The following is an 18,647-nucleotide window of genomic DNA, read 5'->3' as shown; positions in this document are numbered from 1 at the left end:
AATGTTTTAAAACAAACATGGCGTTTAATATTACATGACAAATTTCTATTATTATACACACCCAGATTTTATATGGCATAGATAAATTTATTTATTGTACTGAATATAAGATCCGAAGTCTGATGTCGTCAAATTATTTTTATCTGAGTATTTTATAGTATTCGGTATCATCGAGCAATTAATTAATTGACCAATTTGGCAATTGATTACTTGGTTAATACAAATGATTAATCGTCACAGCGCCATCTAGTTCTACACTGAGTACTATTGTTACCTGCCAATTAATAAATATTGTTATATACATTTTCTTTGTAAATAAATAAATAGTATCTAAATACTATCGTTATGAATAGAATAGAATCTAAATGTATAACATTGTACTAATATTTGTAAATAAAGATTCTTGCTATATCCTTATTGAGCCTATGTCGAACAACCTGCTAACATCGGTTAGTAAGACACTGACCAATTAACAAAATTTTACATCCGTTAATGTACAATAGTAAAATTCATAAAGTTATAGTAGTTATAGTATTTATAAATATTGTGTGTTGCAAAGATTGCGGACGTTTAGTTTAGGAAACTTACCAGCGGGAATATTACGCAAAAGGTACAAAGTATTACGGACGGACGTCCGGTGCGCACGTAGCCCATGTTGAATAACTCTCACTTGAATATTTTTAAACTACGTCGATTGTATGTAACTGTTATTCGGTCGTGTATAGAGTACATGCTTTAATTACGGACATCGTACAATATTTCTTTAAAATATTTTAACAAGAATAAATTATTTTCGATTCATTTATAATATACGAGTACTATTAATATAAAATATATGTATATGTATATGTGTAAAAAAAATCGGTTTCCCATTTGAAAGTTGTATTGGAGCAATAGTAAACTACATACACCCTGCGTTATATACTAGGCTTGGTAGTGTATATATATTATTACCAAGTGATAATGTATAGTTCTTATTTATCTTCTCAATAATATTATATACGCGATGGATTTTTATTACTCTTTCACGCAGTAACTACTGAACGGATTTTAATGAAACTTTACAGTAATATAGCTTAGCTCATACATCAGAATAACAGATAGGATATAAAATTAATGTGTGTGAAACCGCGGGCACAACTAATATCGTAATAATAAATCGTCAAATCGGGATAATTTTCAGAAATCCATCCATTCAGAATATTTTGTTTAATGTGCCATACTATTTTATAATATGGTAAATAAAACTGAAAAAAATATCAAAGAGATTTTGTTGTAAATATTTTACAACTAGCTGAACTATATCACTATAATGTTTCATCTGAATATATTATTATTGTAAAGTTTCATTAAAATACAATTAGTAGTTTTTGAGTCAAAACGCAACAAACATCCTTCGGATGGATCTATCCATCCATACTCACAAACTTTGGCGTTTATAATATTAGTAAGAAGTAAAATACATCTGCTTTTTAAATTATTTATTAAATATATAATAGTTAGGTGTCCTATTATTTAATATTTTTACTTAATTTTTATTTATAAAATATTTTCAGAAAGAAAATTATTATAATTCTATTTTAAATGATTTTGATTCTATTGCTGCAAATTTCACTGGAACGAAAATTAAACTTAAAGAACAATAAAGGGGTATTTTATTCAGATAATAAATTCAATTCCGATATAGGTGCTTTCGCCCTACCGCTGTCATTTACATAGTTTGATGAGTGATTAATGTATTTTCTATCATGGCAATTGAACGTTGTGCGCATGCGACGAATTTTATTATTAGCGGGACGCTTCACAAGATTACACGGGCCTACAAGCGGCTTTCAGAGTGAAGTAGTCTGTTCTTTTTATACACACTTACTATGAACGTACGTCGCAAAAACGAGCTCCTGTCACGGTTGACGGTCGCTATATAAGACAGAGTAATTTACGTGATAAAGTGTATAACAGAGTGAAAATGATAGGTAACAGGGCTGGGAACGGTGAGTTATCTTATTAAGTCAGCATACTTGTGATATAACAAACTTTTCAAACTACTTTTTGAGGAATTGGTATATTTCAAATAACTTTTTGACGTAGATATTACATTACATAGACATTTTTATTATGGTGCATAAATTTTAATATAATAATATATTATTTGTATTTTAATGGCTTGAATTAATGAAAAGGAATTATTAAAGAATTAATGGAGCATGAAATTACTCATAATTTCTTATTTTTTTGTCAATTATTTTAACTTAATTTTATTTATTGAGTGGTTTATTTTTATTTTAATTGGTTTTCTTTATCCTTTCTGCTCCTGCTATCCTTGTAAGGGAGAATAGATTTTAACGTGAAGATTAATAAATAGATAAAATATTTATTTCCATTTTTTTTCGGTTTTCTATCGTATTACATCAAATTATTTTGGGTTTTCAGATAGAAATAATGCTGATATAATTCGACCCTATAATTTAGCAGCATTTGAAATAGTCCCCTCCAAAACGTGAGTAAGTAATAATTTTTATTATAATATATGTTATATAATAATATAAGGAGAATAAAATTATTTCTCTGTTATTTCTCGGAAAAGTTTTAATTGTTCGTCATTTCCGTCGCCAGAGATACAGTCAGAATAAAGTTTTTTTAGTATCAGCCAAATTCGAACTCATGGTTCTAAGTCGATGTATTAAATCACAAAGTCACAAACACTTCGGATAAATGAAATCTCAAGAATGTTGTTTATTTTCAGAAGTCTTCCTGTACGACAGAAGAGAACACTATTTACAAGATCGATGAAACGCGCCATTCCTTCGTTTTATGAATTGAAACAATACATCGGCGTTTTCATATGTGGTGAGCATTGTTATCCATAGTCAGTTTAGGTATTGTAATTCGACGATATCTAATTCTAATGTCTATTTTAATGTCTGGTTTCTTGTAGGCATTTTATTTGCTTCAGCGTCCACTTGTGATGAACATTTCCAACAATTGCTAATAAATTTAAAATTGATCTATATATATATATATATATATATATATTTCTGTCAATATTCTTATCAATAAATATTTATTGAGTTTTTCCATCTGATCATCATTTTATGTAGAGTAATAATTTAGTTTAGCAGATTTAATTACATGCTTTATTATTAAAAAGTTTTATATTCTATAGAAGTCATATGTGGAAGAGTAAAAGTACATCACATTCCATGCTACATTGACAGTAATAAAGTCTAAACAGTAAAATTTTTATTGAGTTAGCCTAAGATTAAAATGATTGTTAGTAGTTTACCGATTGCCTAAAGAACGAAATTATTATATAGATAGGTTTTTGTGTATATGTTATGCTATCGTCTAAAGCAAATGAATATTGATGATTATTTCTGTGATGTAAATACGGGGATAATCCCCATATTTATATCACATATATTTTTAGAACGATATTAATTACCTCTACTACTACTATACTCTACTACTAAATATGAATAGCATGTCTATCATTCCTTAGTTAAGTTTCATCATCAATTAAAGTCACGCGCTTCAAAAATTAACTCATGGCTGTCTTTATTAACATTCATGGACTTCTAATAACAAAGTAACATTGCATATAGCGAATGTTATTAAGAATGCTATTTTAGAGTTTTGTTTTGTTTATTATTAATTATTATAATAATTAGCCCGCTCTAGCCGTAAATAGGTATTTCCATATTTAATTCATTCTCAGAAATCACTCTGTTGATGGATGAATCCTGCATGAAAATCCGATTATCGCAAACATACAGATAGACGCGACGTAGGACTTCGTTTTTATTAGAAGACGCTACCCTATAGCTCTCTATACAATAAGCGTAAAGAGGTAACCGTACCTGAAATAGATGAAACTGGTGGGTACATCTGCATATGAATAAACAACATTATCGACATTTAACTCCATTAATTTTATAAATTTAAATTACTACAGATGTCATGAAATATATATACTAATACTGTTCCATTTACTTTATTTCTTTCTATACTGCAACGTTGGCAAACAACTATCTCATGGTAAACGGTTACGTTGAACGTTGCTGACCCTTAAAAAACATTAATATACCCTTTATGAAAAACCCCATGCCATTCCACAGTTGTACATAGAGTGTTTTTAATATCAAAGCATATGTGAGTGTTTTTAATATCAATGAATGAAATAATAATGTAATTCGTTGATTATTTAAAAAAATATTTATTGATTTATTATCATTTTGACAACCAACTTAAGACGAGAATTAAGATTTTTAGAATTAGTCTTACTTATATTGTTACCAGAAACTCGTTAATCAATTTCAATTATACATTTTTTAACTTAGCAAGTCATTTAACAACTTCCAAACTGTTATGTTTTATAAATGAGGTACATGATATATTTAGACATCTCAATCTTATGAAACTGAGTAGAAAGTAGAGGTCTTTGTTAATTGGAATATATACTCGCATTTCATTAATGCTGTGATAAGACAAACAGTCCATGGACATAACCAACTTATTTCCTGCTTGTATTTCCAGGTACGAGATATCAACAGTGTGTATGTTTGAGTTTTATGTCCATTAGCAATTAATTTATCTTGCAATAAATAGCTACTTCTACAAGCTAGTTACTATGTAAAATAACTGATAAAAGTGCGGAGTGACATTGCAATCTAATTTGAAATAAAATTTTGCGAGCTATGTACTAGTCAGAATATACCTATCTATTTTAAATCTTGTAGTCATATATTTAAAACATATTGGATGTATCTACATAGATATGTATCTACCTATACGATATAAAATAACATACACTATAAAATAAATGTGTATATATAAAAATAATGTATTTCTATGTACTGTACTAATACCACATATAACAAAACATCGCATACTATTACTAATGTATTTCTTTCTCCTAGTAACTAATTTTCCCGCCAAGCACTCTACTGAGATTTCCTTTGCCAATGGAATCACAAAAAGCTAAATGAGTCTCTCAAACGATTTCTATCTGTAGGGAAGTCAAAGTGCCAATGAATACTCCAGTGTAATTCTCTTTAAACAGTAGATAAGTAAATAAGATTTTAATTCGCTTGTAACATAAAAAGCACAGCATTAGAATTTTCTTTGATTTTTCCGTGCATTATAACATACTCGTATGTGTAAAAAATCGTAATGAATATGCATTACGATATTTTTACAACACAGCGAGTGTTGTAAAAATATCGTAATATTCAAAATTCGTTATTTATAGAGCAATAAACTATAATATTGTATATTTAAATGTTTAAAAATATATACACATTCTTATCAGTTAATGAAATGAATGAAATGAAAAAAAATATTTAACATTATATTCAAGTTCATTAACGAGAATATTTTGTACAGAGTAATTCGGTTTCAACTGCCCGTACAAAATATTCTCAAGTAATATATTATATACATATAATATATTAATTACAGCTAATAAATTTCAATTTTAGTACTAATAAATAGACACACCACATCAACGACACACACGCACACACTCGATTCCTTGATCCGCGTCACATAACAAATGATTTATCTATGTCCTAAACCTAATTTTATTACAGGTTTGACATTATGGGGAATATCGTGGTTCCTATTGAAGGACGCTGTACAACCTGGAGGGTTTTTGTTCAACATGGTTGGGATTGCGACAGCTGGCTACATACTGGGACATACTATCGAACGATACACAACAATCACTCCAATGGTAGGAATGACTTTAGCAGGTGTTCTGTACAGAAACTTTGGAACTACCAACTATCTAGAACATCCAGTTGCTAATGCTATAGATTATCATTTAAGGTGTGTATTCGTTCTAATACTTCTGAATTTTTCATCATACTAATAGTTATGCAAATATGAATAAATACGATGTGGAAGCTTATACATTAATTCAATGATATAAAATGAATACCCATAATACAGTTTAGGCATGCATAAATGAACTGTATGGATAGATATTACCTGTAGGTAACAGTTGCTACTTACCATCAGATAGGGCGTCATGCTGTTTTTTCTGCACCAGTTATGTAGTAAGAATAACAAGTAATAAGATTTTATATAACAAATCTATTTGTACAATGAATTTATTTGAACATTGTAACAATGTATAACAGAATAAATAGAGCTACATTTTTCTGGCAAATCAATCGGGAACTTATAAATAAAACACCACGAATCCTAATAGCAGTACAATCAATTGATTGTCGATAAACCTTTTTTGTTGCCCTTTATCGCTAATAAATAAATGTTATTTACCATTTTTAGTAGTACTAACCATACAAATCAACGTAATCGAGATACAATCCTATTGCAGCCAATTGTAAGAACAAAGACCGGCTATTTTATTTTCAGACGAATTTACCCGGTAATTATCCTGACGAAGGGTCCGCTTACTTGGAATTGGGAATACATAAAAAATAATTCAGTTAAAGTTTTTTCCTTGGCCACTTTGCCTTGGATTGTGGAATGTTCGTCTGTTGTATTCTTTGGTTATATTCTGCTGGGATTTCCATGGTACTGGGGTAAGACTTTTGATTTTATTATACTATATGACTGAAATCATCGTGATGATTATTTCAGGCACTATCATAATAGATATTCAATATTATGTTACAATATTTATTGAAATAGACTAATACTATGTAATATTATGTGATCTGTGCTAATACTAACAATACTGATATTTAATACTACCGTCAAGTAGTAAACGTCTTCTTTATTAATTAGTAGGTATATGCAATTTAAAAATTATTTAGTTGGCACGTATTACGTATTTGAAATTGAAATGTCTTAGCTGATTATATATATTTTTAATATTATACGGTTTTGCAGTTTAAATATCCGCCAAAATAGCGAGAGTGCCACCTGAAGTCAATTCTATTCAATTATTGGACCTTAAAATTTAATTATAACAAGATTTTACTTTTGAAGGGACTCAGCGAGCAGAAATATTCGCATCCAGGAACCGTTAACCGACTTTATTATGTCGCCCTCGCTTTTTCCAAAAAGTGTAATAAAAGTATATTTGTTAAATGAAAGTAAAATGTCTGTATTTTAATGGATAATATTATATTACATATAATGACGGACATTATTAACATTTAAATTGAATCATAATCATCATTGCATTATTATTTGGGGTCGGTGCAGTGTGTCATCTATATGTAAATATTATATCCTATTTAAGATATATTTATATTAAAATAAATCATGCAGGATTACACTTGGGTGCAATATTAGCTTCTGTGTCGCCAGCTGTGGTAGTACCCACGGTGAATGCACTTAGTAAAAGAGGTTTGGGCGCAAAAAGTCAGATTGCGCATCTTGTCGGCAACGCCGGGGGACTGGATACCGCGTTCACGGAAGGCATGTTCGGAGTTATCAACAGCGCCATATTTTATGAAGCACCGCTCTATTACAAAATTGTGAAGGTATTTGTAGAGTGTGTACCTATAATTTAGCATCATATTAGAACGTAATGAAAAAGAGATTGGAATTTACAGAATAATAAATTATATTATTATTATTATTTTAAATATTTTTAAAAAGTATTCCTATTCTTATCAGTTCATGAATTAATAGTAATATAGAAACCTATAATTTTATCGTATATTCACATCTTTTGAAACATACCTGATATGTTTGTTGTAAAGTAAAAACCTATACGTTTTGTATACTTAACGTTATATTCAATTTCATTTTAGAACGGTATATAAAAATAGGTTTCCAGATACTACAGATTAATGTAATAAATAATAAGCGATATAAACAATATTTTTGGATTTATAATGCAAACTTTAATTTGACATAATTCTGTAAACATTTTATGGTCTCGATCCTATATTATCTTAATTATACGTCTATATTCATGTTAATTAATACGTCTTCTACCAATTTTATAGGCCAACTGTCTGATTAAACGCTAACCACTAATTGGGCCTAAGAATATATTAATATCACCACATGATAAGTCATGATAAGTCAAGGCTGTAACTTTATGAAACAATATAATAAGAAAGAGAGTTTAGAAAGTAGAGATTGTTAAAATAACTGTAGCTATAGATATATAAATTGGCTTTGTCAGCCTGGGCTTTTTAATTGTGTAATAATCATATAGAATATTTAGTACGTAGAATACGTAGATGATACCTATAAAAATAAATTTGTTGTATATACAGTCCTATAAGTAAAGTATCATATTTGTCGTTCAAATTTGAATTCTTTCACAGGCGGTATTGGCAATATTCCTTGGAATCTGCCTTGGCATATCATGGGGCATGCTGGCAGATATTATACCAGATCACAAGGACTACTATGCACCTACTATTAGAAGTGTAGTCATATTTGGTGGCGGACTTTTACTTTCTTATTCCTGCAGTTACTATGGTTGGGGTGGTACTTGTAAGTATATATTATTACATAGACATTGGATACCTAATTATAGATAGTTTTGTACACAATACTATATGTCTAAACATTTACTGTGCAATAATGTAAGGTTCGTCAATGTATATTCTAATTAACTTTCGGTTTGTGTTTAAATCTATACTTTCATAAGTATATTTAGAAACTATCTGTAAAGGTTAAGTATATTGGCAGTAGCGTCTATATATCTCTCTCAGGAACTCTAAGAGGAAATATATACATAATGGAGCAAGTAACAAAAACCACATCGGAAACGACGGGCCAGATTACTTGTTACTATAATTGCAAGCTGTGGTTATCTTTGAAAAGAAATTTGAGAAGATAATGATAAATATCTGACACTCCAATTAATTGATAAGATAAGAAAGGATTTTTTTCGTCAATAAATACTAATTTATTTATATTTAAATTAATAAAATTTAGTCATCTATTAAAAATTACGATGTACTCATACACCTCCAGGATTGTACATTAATAAATGTTATAATGTAAGTGTAAAGAAAGGATTCCCCTAAATTCCAATGGAAGCAACTTTTAATAGTTATTTATTTTTATCTTTTAATAGATTTATCTATCTTTGCGCACACCTAAAATAGAAGAAAGTAGTCAGAGATAGGAATTTGTTTTGATTTTTGTTTTAAAATGTCGCATGGAATTGGCTATCAAGGTTATTAATTTCGAAAAGTAATTTAGTTTTTTCATGACAGAGGATTTAGTTGTATTTTTGCACCCAACTTCACGCTTAAGCCATATCATTTTTATATGGTTTGAGAGCTCATATAGCAAGGCTTGTGTGTGAAAAATATCAATTAATTCTACGCAGTAGTTTTTGGTTGGTGCCCATTTAAATATGGAGAGCGATAAGCAGCATTTTCGACATATCTTGCTGTTTTACTACAGAAAGGGCAAAAATGCTGTTCAAGCCAGAAAAAAATTGACCAATGTGTATAGAGAAGGTGTGTTAACAGTACGCCTGTGCCAGAAATTCAACAGTTTATGACTCACCTCAACCTCAATCCGATCTCACGTGTTGTTATTCGCCGGTTCGTATCCACCATTGCCTTTATCGCGTCTGTTAAATTGTTAAATAATTAGATTTATAGAATTGATTTTTATTTACAAAATCGAAAGATTAATTTTGCATTGCCATCTCTGAACTGAAAAACATTTAAAAATTATACGCTGAAAAAAAAAACAACTAGAAGCAGTCTGTCGACAGACTTTGTTTGATTTGAATTATCCATTATAAATCTCACTATACTTGTTATGGCACTGATGAATATAGATAACATAAAGGCTGAGAAGGTCTCGTAGCAAAAGATAACGCTGCCCGGAATAATATTAGGATGAAAACGATAGTGAATAGAATAATAATTTAAAATAAACGTAGCATGAAAAGGACCTTACTTTGACGTAATTGTTGTCTTAGGAACCTAACATTGTGCATTAGATAAGTTTCACAATAGTACGTTCCTGTGCTATATTAGAATATTATTATATATAGAGAATAGCGAAATATGTAAATCACTATTATTTTAATAGTGATTTACAGATTTAATAGCTATATACAGGATAAATACATATATAATTCGGCTTCCTATATGTATAAACACCTCTGGTCACCTTATATATATATATATATATATAAGAAAATTTGTGTTATCAGTATACGATTACCAGGAACTAATAAAAGGAATTTTATTAAATTAAATGTGTATCTATCTATTTCGATCTGATGAACGCCACACTCAACATTTCTTACTTCGTTCCATCATTCGAAGATACATATAATATAGACAATTAGTAGCATTCCATTATTTTTTTTATTTATTATATTTTCTTAGTCATGGTGACATAAATCGCTGGACCAATTTTACTATATTTTCTTTTGTTGTCTATATTTTGTTTCTTTCTTTTTGATGATTATCAAGTATTTATTTTTATTATTATACCAATGCAAATTCAATGTTATAGTTAAGATAGTACAAAAACTAAGTAGCAACACCGATTTGGAAATACTGTAATGCTGTTGTAATATTGAAATGAATAAATAAAAAAAAATAAAAAAATCTTATCTACTTAAGAGCTTATTACATTGTTTTTAAAATTCTATAATATATTTTTTAAAATCTTACAAATCTCATTATAACAATCAATAATAGAAAAAGGTACACAGTAACTATAAAAAAATAGTAAATATATCTTAATTGTTGTATATTATATAATACATATTATCTCAAAGAAATCGAGATTGTTATTGTTCCCGAAGATAAAATTTTGTTACTCATTACGGATACGATCGTATAGCATTATCGCAAATTCACTTCTGCGCTTGCGTATTATAGAAAACCTAAAATACATTTAACCTTGACGTTTAATCTTCTGAATGCCATTCATTGTAATTAATGGAATTATTTATTAATATGAAAAAGGTATAAGTTTTTTATATAAATAATTCAATGCAATATTTATTAATTTCACTGTATTTACTATTTTTCAGGTTTTTCTTATATAAGACATAATAAACAACTAAAGTAAAAAATATTTCTAGCATTCTGCTTATTTGAATTGGTAATTAAATAAAATACTTGCAAGTAATAAAAAACAGAACAAATCTGTCAATCCTAATCTATTCATAATTTTGGATCTTCTAATATTGACAATCAGATTTATTGCATTTCCTATATGAAAATACCATCCAGAGAATTTTAATATTAACATAGTTTTATTCCGATATTTTTTTGATTACTTGACATTTTATCGCGGCTTTGGGGCGGAGAGCCCATTAATTTGCACGAAACGAATTTATCCCACTGGACCTCTACAATTCCTAGTATAAACAAAACTCTTATCAGCCGGGCTATTTCAACTATTGTGGAATGGATTGCGGTTAGATACAACAGGGAGTTATGGCTTAACAGATTATTTAGATATCACAATAGACAAATTTATTTATTCGCAATATTATTATAAATGTTCATTTTCCCTCTCATATCTCTACTATATTTAGGAATTGATTACAGAATAAGGCTTACAATATAGACTGTAAATAAATATCTTTTTCCAGCGAATTTCAAATAGCTGTGTAACACGTACCTCCCTTTAGGTCGTTTGTCTAAATTGTACTAAATTAAGTACATAATTTAAATACCTGTTGAATAATATTAAACTGTCTCCTACGATTTGGGCTTATTACCATTGCAAAGCACTAAAATAAATAAAACGGTATAATTCACCAATCAAAATGATATAATAGATTTCATTCTTTTTTTTTTACTTCTTAAGATATAAAATAACTATAAATACTTTAGTACGTGATATTATCTTATGTGCTCTAGGTAAATACAAATTTTGATTACCTACTGTATTACAGAAACACCTTTGCCTAGTCTAATTAAAGTTACTCTCTAGAATGTTTAAAAGAACTATTATTTTTATTAATAAGAACTATTATTATAGGTCTGCACGTAACATAAATTTTAGGTAAACATCTTTACCTATTCTGGAGAAAAAGGGTATTGGCAGATAGACAGAAAACAAACAGATCCTGTGAGAGTTCTCATTTTATTTTGATGTACGATGCCTTAAAATGGTCACGATCCAAATTAACAGGGTTATCTGCAAATATACATTACAAATAGAGAAGTGCTTGTATTCTCAACGAAACAGAGATTCCACTCTTATCGGTTATCAATATTAGTTATTAAATCTCATATTACAAGAACAGGGCTCATTACTGTTATCGTTATAAAACAAGTAGAGGTATTGTTTATAGTACGTATAACCAGAATAAACATAACATATACTACATAATTACATTGATTTATCTGGGGCCGAATGAGGCGGAGTGGGGTAGGGGAAATGTTTAATACCACAGAGATGTAAAGAATTCTCTGTCAATTTACAATAACTATTTTACTGCTTTAAATATTCATTAGTAGTAATAAATACATAAACAATACATTCTGTACTAATAAATATATAACTTTAAGTACGAAACTGCTACTATATGCTATAGTAGATATATGGTATAACCTCTTAGACCAGATGTCACATACTCAGGCGGTCCCGAGCGATTTGTTCCGATGCTAGGTTTTGAATCCATGCGGTTTCAGATTGTGTGTCCAATGCTTCATTCTATTACATGGAATTGATTGCTCCAGCTTCCCGAATGTGGTCAACCGCATTCAATAAATTAACAACAGTCCTACTATATTCCGCTAGGTTTAGTACTCAGGAACGGCAAAGTACCTATGTTATAATGTACATATTTTGTGATGCTTTCAGTTGTGCTTAGTGTTCTTCTAAGAGTAGCGATCATTTTAAATCCTGTATTTGTTTACCATGCCTGTAACATTAAACATCATGGAATCATCATAAAACAACATGAATTCGATACGAACTCCATAATTATCTGTATAATAATTATTTTTAATAATTGAGATATAATATAAACATAATAATAATAAAAGAAAGGAAAAAGTTAATATAAGTAATGAAAACACTAAATGTAGCACTTGTTAATTAGTAAAATTTCATACCATAACGTTCTTACATTGAAATAACTTGTGTGACCACTTGTGTGATCAGCAAAAACATTCGAATAACTAAAGATAGTTTGAGACATGAAACATAAGTAAGAATAATTAGTATTCTTATTATAATACTCGAGTCAATAACAAGACAAGTGGTCGAGCATTATGAATCGCTATAATAATTGCTGTACCTATTGCCTTTGTTTTTGATATAATCAACAATATTGTTTTGTGCCCGACTGATTCGTTTCGTTTTTTAATTTCGCAGATTTTTGATATAAAACCAATAAAACTCTTTTCGCAGTACCTATCTGATTCGAGCGAGTGATTTTTTTTCTCTATTTTATTGCATTATACCTAAAGTCTATTATAGAATTTAATTGTTACTCTTACAAATGAAATGAAGGCAAAAGGGGCTTCATTTATTATTTATACTAGTGTGTAAATTAATTCAATAATAAATATATTCATTTGGAACATCATATTTCAATATTTTTAAATATTTAGTTAAGAAAGTCTTTGAAAGTAAGACATTTAAAAAAAAACAATAATATTAGTGTTTTTCAGCCGGGGTGGCGATCATGGTATGCGCGGGAACTGCAGCAACACGATGGTCGAGGCGCGGTTGGACAATTAATGACAATCCTGTATCAGAGGTGTACAAACTCCTATGGAGAATTTTTGAGCCTATGCTTTTCACTTTTAGTGGTTACTTTATGGAGGTAAATTTAACGCCACTATTAAAATATTTTTTATTTCTTCACCAACATAATGGTAGAGAGTGATCATCATGCAACACACTTGTAAAATTTCAAAGGTCAGACCAAATTAATTTTACTCTTTGTTATTAAATCAGTCATGATTATAATAACCAACCATATCCTATCGACCCTCCCCACGTGGAATCTGCCTGTTATTTGCTAATGAGTAGCTTTTTAGGTAAAAAAAAATTAAATCAGGTAAAAAGCATACTCCTCTTACGTATTTTGCGCTTTTATTTCGCGTTTTACTGTACGTGTGTGTAAGCAATAAAATTAGCTGTTCATCTGATTTCGTTATATCTTTATTCAGCAACTTTGAATGTTTCCTCATGGAAATGCAATAGCAATACATTTAATCAAAATTTTGCTGTGTATATTTAACGTTCCGTTCTATTAGACTTACTCTATTACTCTATTGTATCAGTAAATATAAAGTCATGTTTTCGTTATTCTAAAAATATTCAAACGAATGAGCTTATGATAGGTCCTTTTTGGTGTAATCGAGTTTTTCAGTTAAGTGTGCTTCTAATACGAACTTTGTTTAAAGAAAATCTGACAATTGGGAAACATTCATATTAGTTGTAAGCAGAAGGGTCGGGGACATGCAGCTATCTATTTATTGTATGAGTATTGTATGAGATCATCCAAACAAACATAAAAACTAATATACCTCTGTAATAGCTATTTTCAATAATCTATAGTAATACACATACATAAATTTTCAACAGGTGTCGCAAGTAACAGCAACAGAAATTTCTCTCTTAGTAGCTTGCATATTCTCCGCCTTAATTCTTCGGTTGGTGACAGCTTTCCTGGTCGCTTTATCCAACAGAATGTCGGTAAAAGACAGTCTATTCACAGCCGTCACATGGATGCCTAAAGCCATTGTTGAGGTACGTAGGATAGAATGCATATATTTCCAGTCAAATGTGTCGTTGCATATTCTTACAGTGAGTTAACATATAAACAGAAATAAATTATAGCCGACACACGATTAGAGAAATTTAAGTTTTACTTTCTTTTTTTTATTATACAGCACCAGGACCTATACGAAAAACAAACTTTTTTCTTTCACAAACAAAGTATTTCTATTCAATAATATATCAATAATATCGAATATATAGCAAAAGTGAGCTTAAGTCTTATAATATTTCTTCCAGTAAACATTAGAAGTTTGCAAGTAATTAGGTACATTAGTAAATATTCATTCTTCAAATAAATCTACTGAATCAATTTTTCTATTATACTTCAATTGTTCTTTTAAAAACTTAATATGCAAACTCAACTCTCACTTAACCATTTCATTCTAATTTACAACAAAAGAAAATTGCTGAACCAATATTTGGAAAGGGAAATGCTCGTTACACGCTGAAACAATTAATCATACTAGAATAGCTAAGAATTCAAGCCCGCCCGTTGGCTGCGAATGGCCTCTGCGTCACCGCTACTAAATTATTACTTTTAAGTGATCTTTTCATTAACGAATGCGAAACGACGCTCACACGACAGCTACTGGTTTAATTCACTTTGATATTATCATACAATTTATATAGCTTTGTTTGGAACTTCAATGCTTTGAGTGTTTGTGGTTTGTACCGAAGATACCAAGTTTGTTTTTTGCTTTGTTCCCAAGGCATATATATATATGAATACACTTATAGAATATAACGTTTAATTGCAAAATAAAGGTATAGCGACAATAAAACTATTAAATAATTTTATATAAAAAACTTACATCTATCAAAACTAAGTACCACTCTATAATATGCATATACATTCTATAAAAAAATAAGAATTAATGTCAATAATAACTAATAATAACAATATTAATTTATAATTATACTAAAGCAGTTCATAGCGTATTTTATTTGTACCCGTGTACCTCTTTATTTAATATTATATAGCCGGTCGAAGTACAAGAGAAGGGTAAACCACAGTACAACAAATTAGTCTTAGCAAAGTCGTCGGTACCTTATTCTGTGGCAATGACTGACTTATCATGACAACACCAAACAGAGAAGCCGCCCTAAGAAATTTTATATAAACATTCGCTTATATTCCTATGCGAACACCAGTTCTTTTAAGAAAATCATATATCACAATTTTGTTATCCGCGGAATTTGAATGAACATATTCATAATATTGACATTATCTGAATTCACCATCTCGTGATCTTTATAAGAAGTATATTATATTACCTATTTTTGTTATGAATTTTTTACATACATAAGTTAGGTAAAAGGATCTGGAAGTATTTTTTTTATTGAATGGAATATCTATGTAATGTATTTATGTAAATTACACCACATTCGTCGAATATCATTTATTAAATAAATATGTTGTATTTTCATGGCTTTGTTTGCTTACAATTGAATTTTTATAAAAAGTATTCCACACTCAGCTAGTAGCTACAACATTCAACAGATAAAGTGATATATACGTATATACATATATGTAATTGTGTAAGTATGCAAACGTGAATAATAAAGTGAATAATTATCTACATCTACTTCACATTTTTAAACTTCTTTTGCTTTTATATTAGTTTTTAGTCTCCAGATATAAATAATATAATACATAGTCGCTAGCGGTAAATCAGGTGGACGTGGATCGTCTATCTAATTTTCCGCTAATTTATCCTAAATAAAAATGACACATTACTCTGAATACTAATTCCAATGCGATGATATTGTATTCCGCTGTTTTGCGAAATTGAGATTCAATTCTAAAGCAGATCTACAGGAAACGAAATTTAAAACATATTGTCATGTCACTTATTTATTCATCTGTTTACTTATAATTTATAACACATCCTAACAGATCAACTAGTGTAGGTAACTACTAAAGACGGTTATTCCATTTTACTTTGTCCAGAATCAAAGTTTACCAAGGTTCCACAAACGTGCACAGATTCAAGTTTTGTTGTACCTACTTGTTCTAGAATAGTTTGTAAAGGCAAAGATTAAAGAATATAAGTATGTTTATATTAATTGTTTAGGAAATTACCTAGGAACTCTATAAATATTTCGTTGCCTTAACATATGTAATATAGTATGTATGTATTAAGTTAAGAAAAAAAAAATACGAGAGTTTTAGAATAATTTTATTTATAAATTTGAAATTTACATAGATATGATTAGCTGTGATACAATTTCAGGCCGTGCTTGTACGGGTAGCCGCCGATTCCCTGAACGAAGATCCTACAAGCCTGGATAAAAGAATTGCTACGCAACACTCAAATATAATAATTATTGCCATACTTATTACTAGCACCCTGGGGTCAGCTCTCACTACGATACTTGGACCCATTTTATTATCACAAGACTCAAAAGTGTCTCCTGAAGGTATTCGTTTCAATTATATTAGTTCGATAGCTAAAACATAAATAATGTATCTACTCATTATTTCAAATGTACTATAGTCAAAGGCTTTAATCTTACATCTCTATGGATTGAGAACCCTGAGAAGTAAATAATTTCTAGAACAAAATATGAATGGTGCTATTTATATATCAAAACCATAAAAAAACTACATATACTCGTACATGTAACTATTCTATTACATACAGTAATATAAATAAAGAGGTCTTACCCAAGGCGGTTTCGTCCCGTTTTCGTTCCATCTCTCATCTTCGTCTATGATAAACGCGACGAAGGCCTATCCTTGACCGCATAAATCCTGTAGCATTAAGGGCTATACACGTTCCGGGTGAGTGCACAGACGCTCATGCTATATAATACGTCTCTGCATTATGCGCAGAAACAGATACCTAGCTAATGTTATAAAGAATTTTTATTACAGTTGTAAAAATCTATGTTCAGTTATGTGATTGTTTATATGTATAACGGTTAATTCTTGTCCATGTTAAAGATATTCTATAGATGCATTTTATTTGGTAAACAATCGTTAAAATGATAGTTCATAAAAACGAGTTTATATTTGAGGCATAACAAAAATTAAGATTTTAGTAAAGTTAATAGAGTCAAAACCAAAAAGTAATGATAGTATTATAATATGAATTAATATGATATTTTCAACATTTATTTATTGTTTCAGAGTTTTACCGAACACAGTCTATATCTGCACACGTGTCTTCAGAACACAAGAGAAATATGTCAAGCTCTCTAGCCAAATGATTCCGTGTATATAAATAATTATAATTATGTAAAAATCTTTATTTTATTTTATGATCAATCTGACAGCGACTACTTATACAAAATCTAAACCAAATAATAAATATTTAAGTACTCATAAATATTGACTTGTGAGGTATTGTGAATTTTCTTTATAGCATTCCTTCATGTGAGAGGGTTTACGAAGAGATAGACGCATTCTATTCCCTTCCCGACTTCCCGCTACACAATTTACACCTCCACAGATATCTCACACGATCGTTGTCAGTGGGTGCAGCCCACAGCTTCGCTTAGATACGCTATATATTTATAGATAGATAGAATGTACTTTTATTTGCATTATACAGAGAAAATTTATTTTATATATGGTAGTATGTCGTAAATGTTTACTCTGTGTTATCCGCCTAGATCTATGTATGTGTGTGTATTATTATTTTATTATATTTATTATCTATGAAGGTATCCGCAGAATACCAGCGTCGTGGAACCCCGTCACGACATATTCTGAGCGGAGACCTATTTGGTACTATAAAATTAATATAAACCGATAAAAAGTAAATTAAAATTTAAAAATTATTTTCAGTATTGCTATGTACCAAATAAACAATTTTCTTTCATTCTTTCGCATTTGCACATCAATAAATATATTTGTATAACTTTGTACAACTTATATAACGGAGCTTAGTTAATATATATATATGAACTTGACAGACCATAGATACGAGTTTGGGCATGATCATTACTGTGATTACTTATTTGGTTATTGT

At 29.5% G+C, this 18,647-nt stretch overlaps 1 protein-coding gene across 3 annotated transcripts; it reads left to right on the top strand.

Moving 5' to 3' along the window:
• Positions 1–667: 667 nt before the first annotated feature.
• Positions 668–17,966, top strand: LOC131844139 (sodium/hydrogen exchanger 9B2-like). 3 transcript variants are annotated; one of them, XM_059192940.1, is made up of 12 exons: positions 668–696; positions 1,688–1,991; positions 2,431–2,497; positions 2,747–2,847; positions 5,589–5,826; positions 6,379–6,548; positions 7,243–7,457; positions 8,256–8,427; positions 13,554–13,708; positions 14,476–14,640; positions 16,905–17,091; positions 17,804–17,966. In XM_059192940.1, the coding sequence occupies exons 2-12, from the start codon at positions 1,967–1,969 to the stop codon at positions 17,881–17,883; spliced, it is 1,575 nt and encodes a 524-aa protein (XP_059048923.1). In that variant the 5' UTR covers positions 668–696; positions 1,688–1,966; the 3' UTR covers positions 17,884–17,966. The 3 variants fall into 3 exon arrangements, with proteins under 3 accessions (XP_059048923.1, XP_059048922.1, XP_059048924.1); XM_059192939.1 differs by having other exon boundaries at positions 669–696; positions 2,744–2,847; XM_059192941.1 differs by lacking the exon at positions 668–696 and having other exon boundaries at positions 1,971–1,991; positions 2,431–2,501; positions 2,744–2,847.
• Positions 17,967–18,647: the final 681 nt, after the last annotated feature.

Source organism: Achroia grisella, unplaced genomic scaffold, assembly GCF_030625045.1.
Source record: "Achroia grisella isolate CSIRO2021 unplaced genomic scaffold, CSIRO_AGI_Agris_v1 utg3972, whole genome shotgun sequence".
Classification (NCBI taxonomy): domain Eukaryota; kingdom Metazoa; phylum Arthropoda; class Insecta; order Lepidoptera; family Pyralidae; genus Achroia; species Achroia grisella.
Note: the sequence above shows the minus strand (reverse complement) of the source record. Positions and strands in the feature narration are given on the sequence as shown.

Excerpts from the sequence above, each read along its gene's own strand:
- LOC131844139 (XM_059192939.1), top strand. The coding sequence starts at position 1,967 with ATGATAGGTAACAGGGCTGGGAACG. Across the intron at positions 1,992-2,430 it reads AGGTAACAGGGCTGGGAACG|ATAGAAATAATGCTGATATA; the intron begins GTGAGTTATCTT and ends TTGGGTTTTCAG. Across the intron at positions 6,549-7,242 it reads GGGATTTCCATGGTACTGGG|GATTACACTTGGGTGCAATA; the intron begins GTAAGACTTTTG and ends TAAATCATGCAG.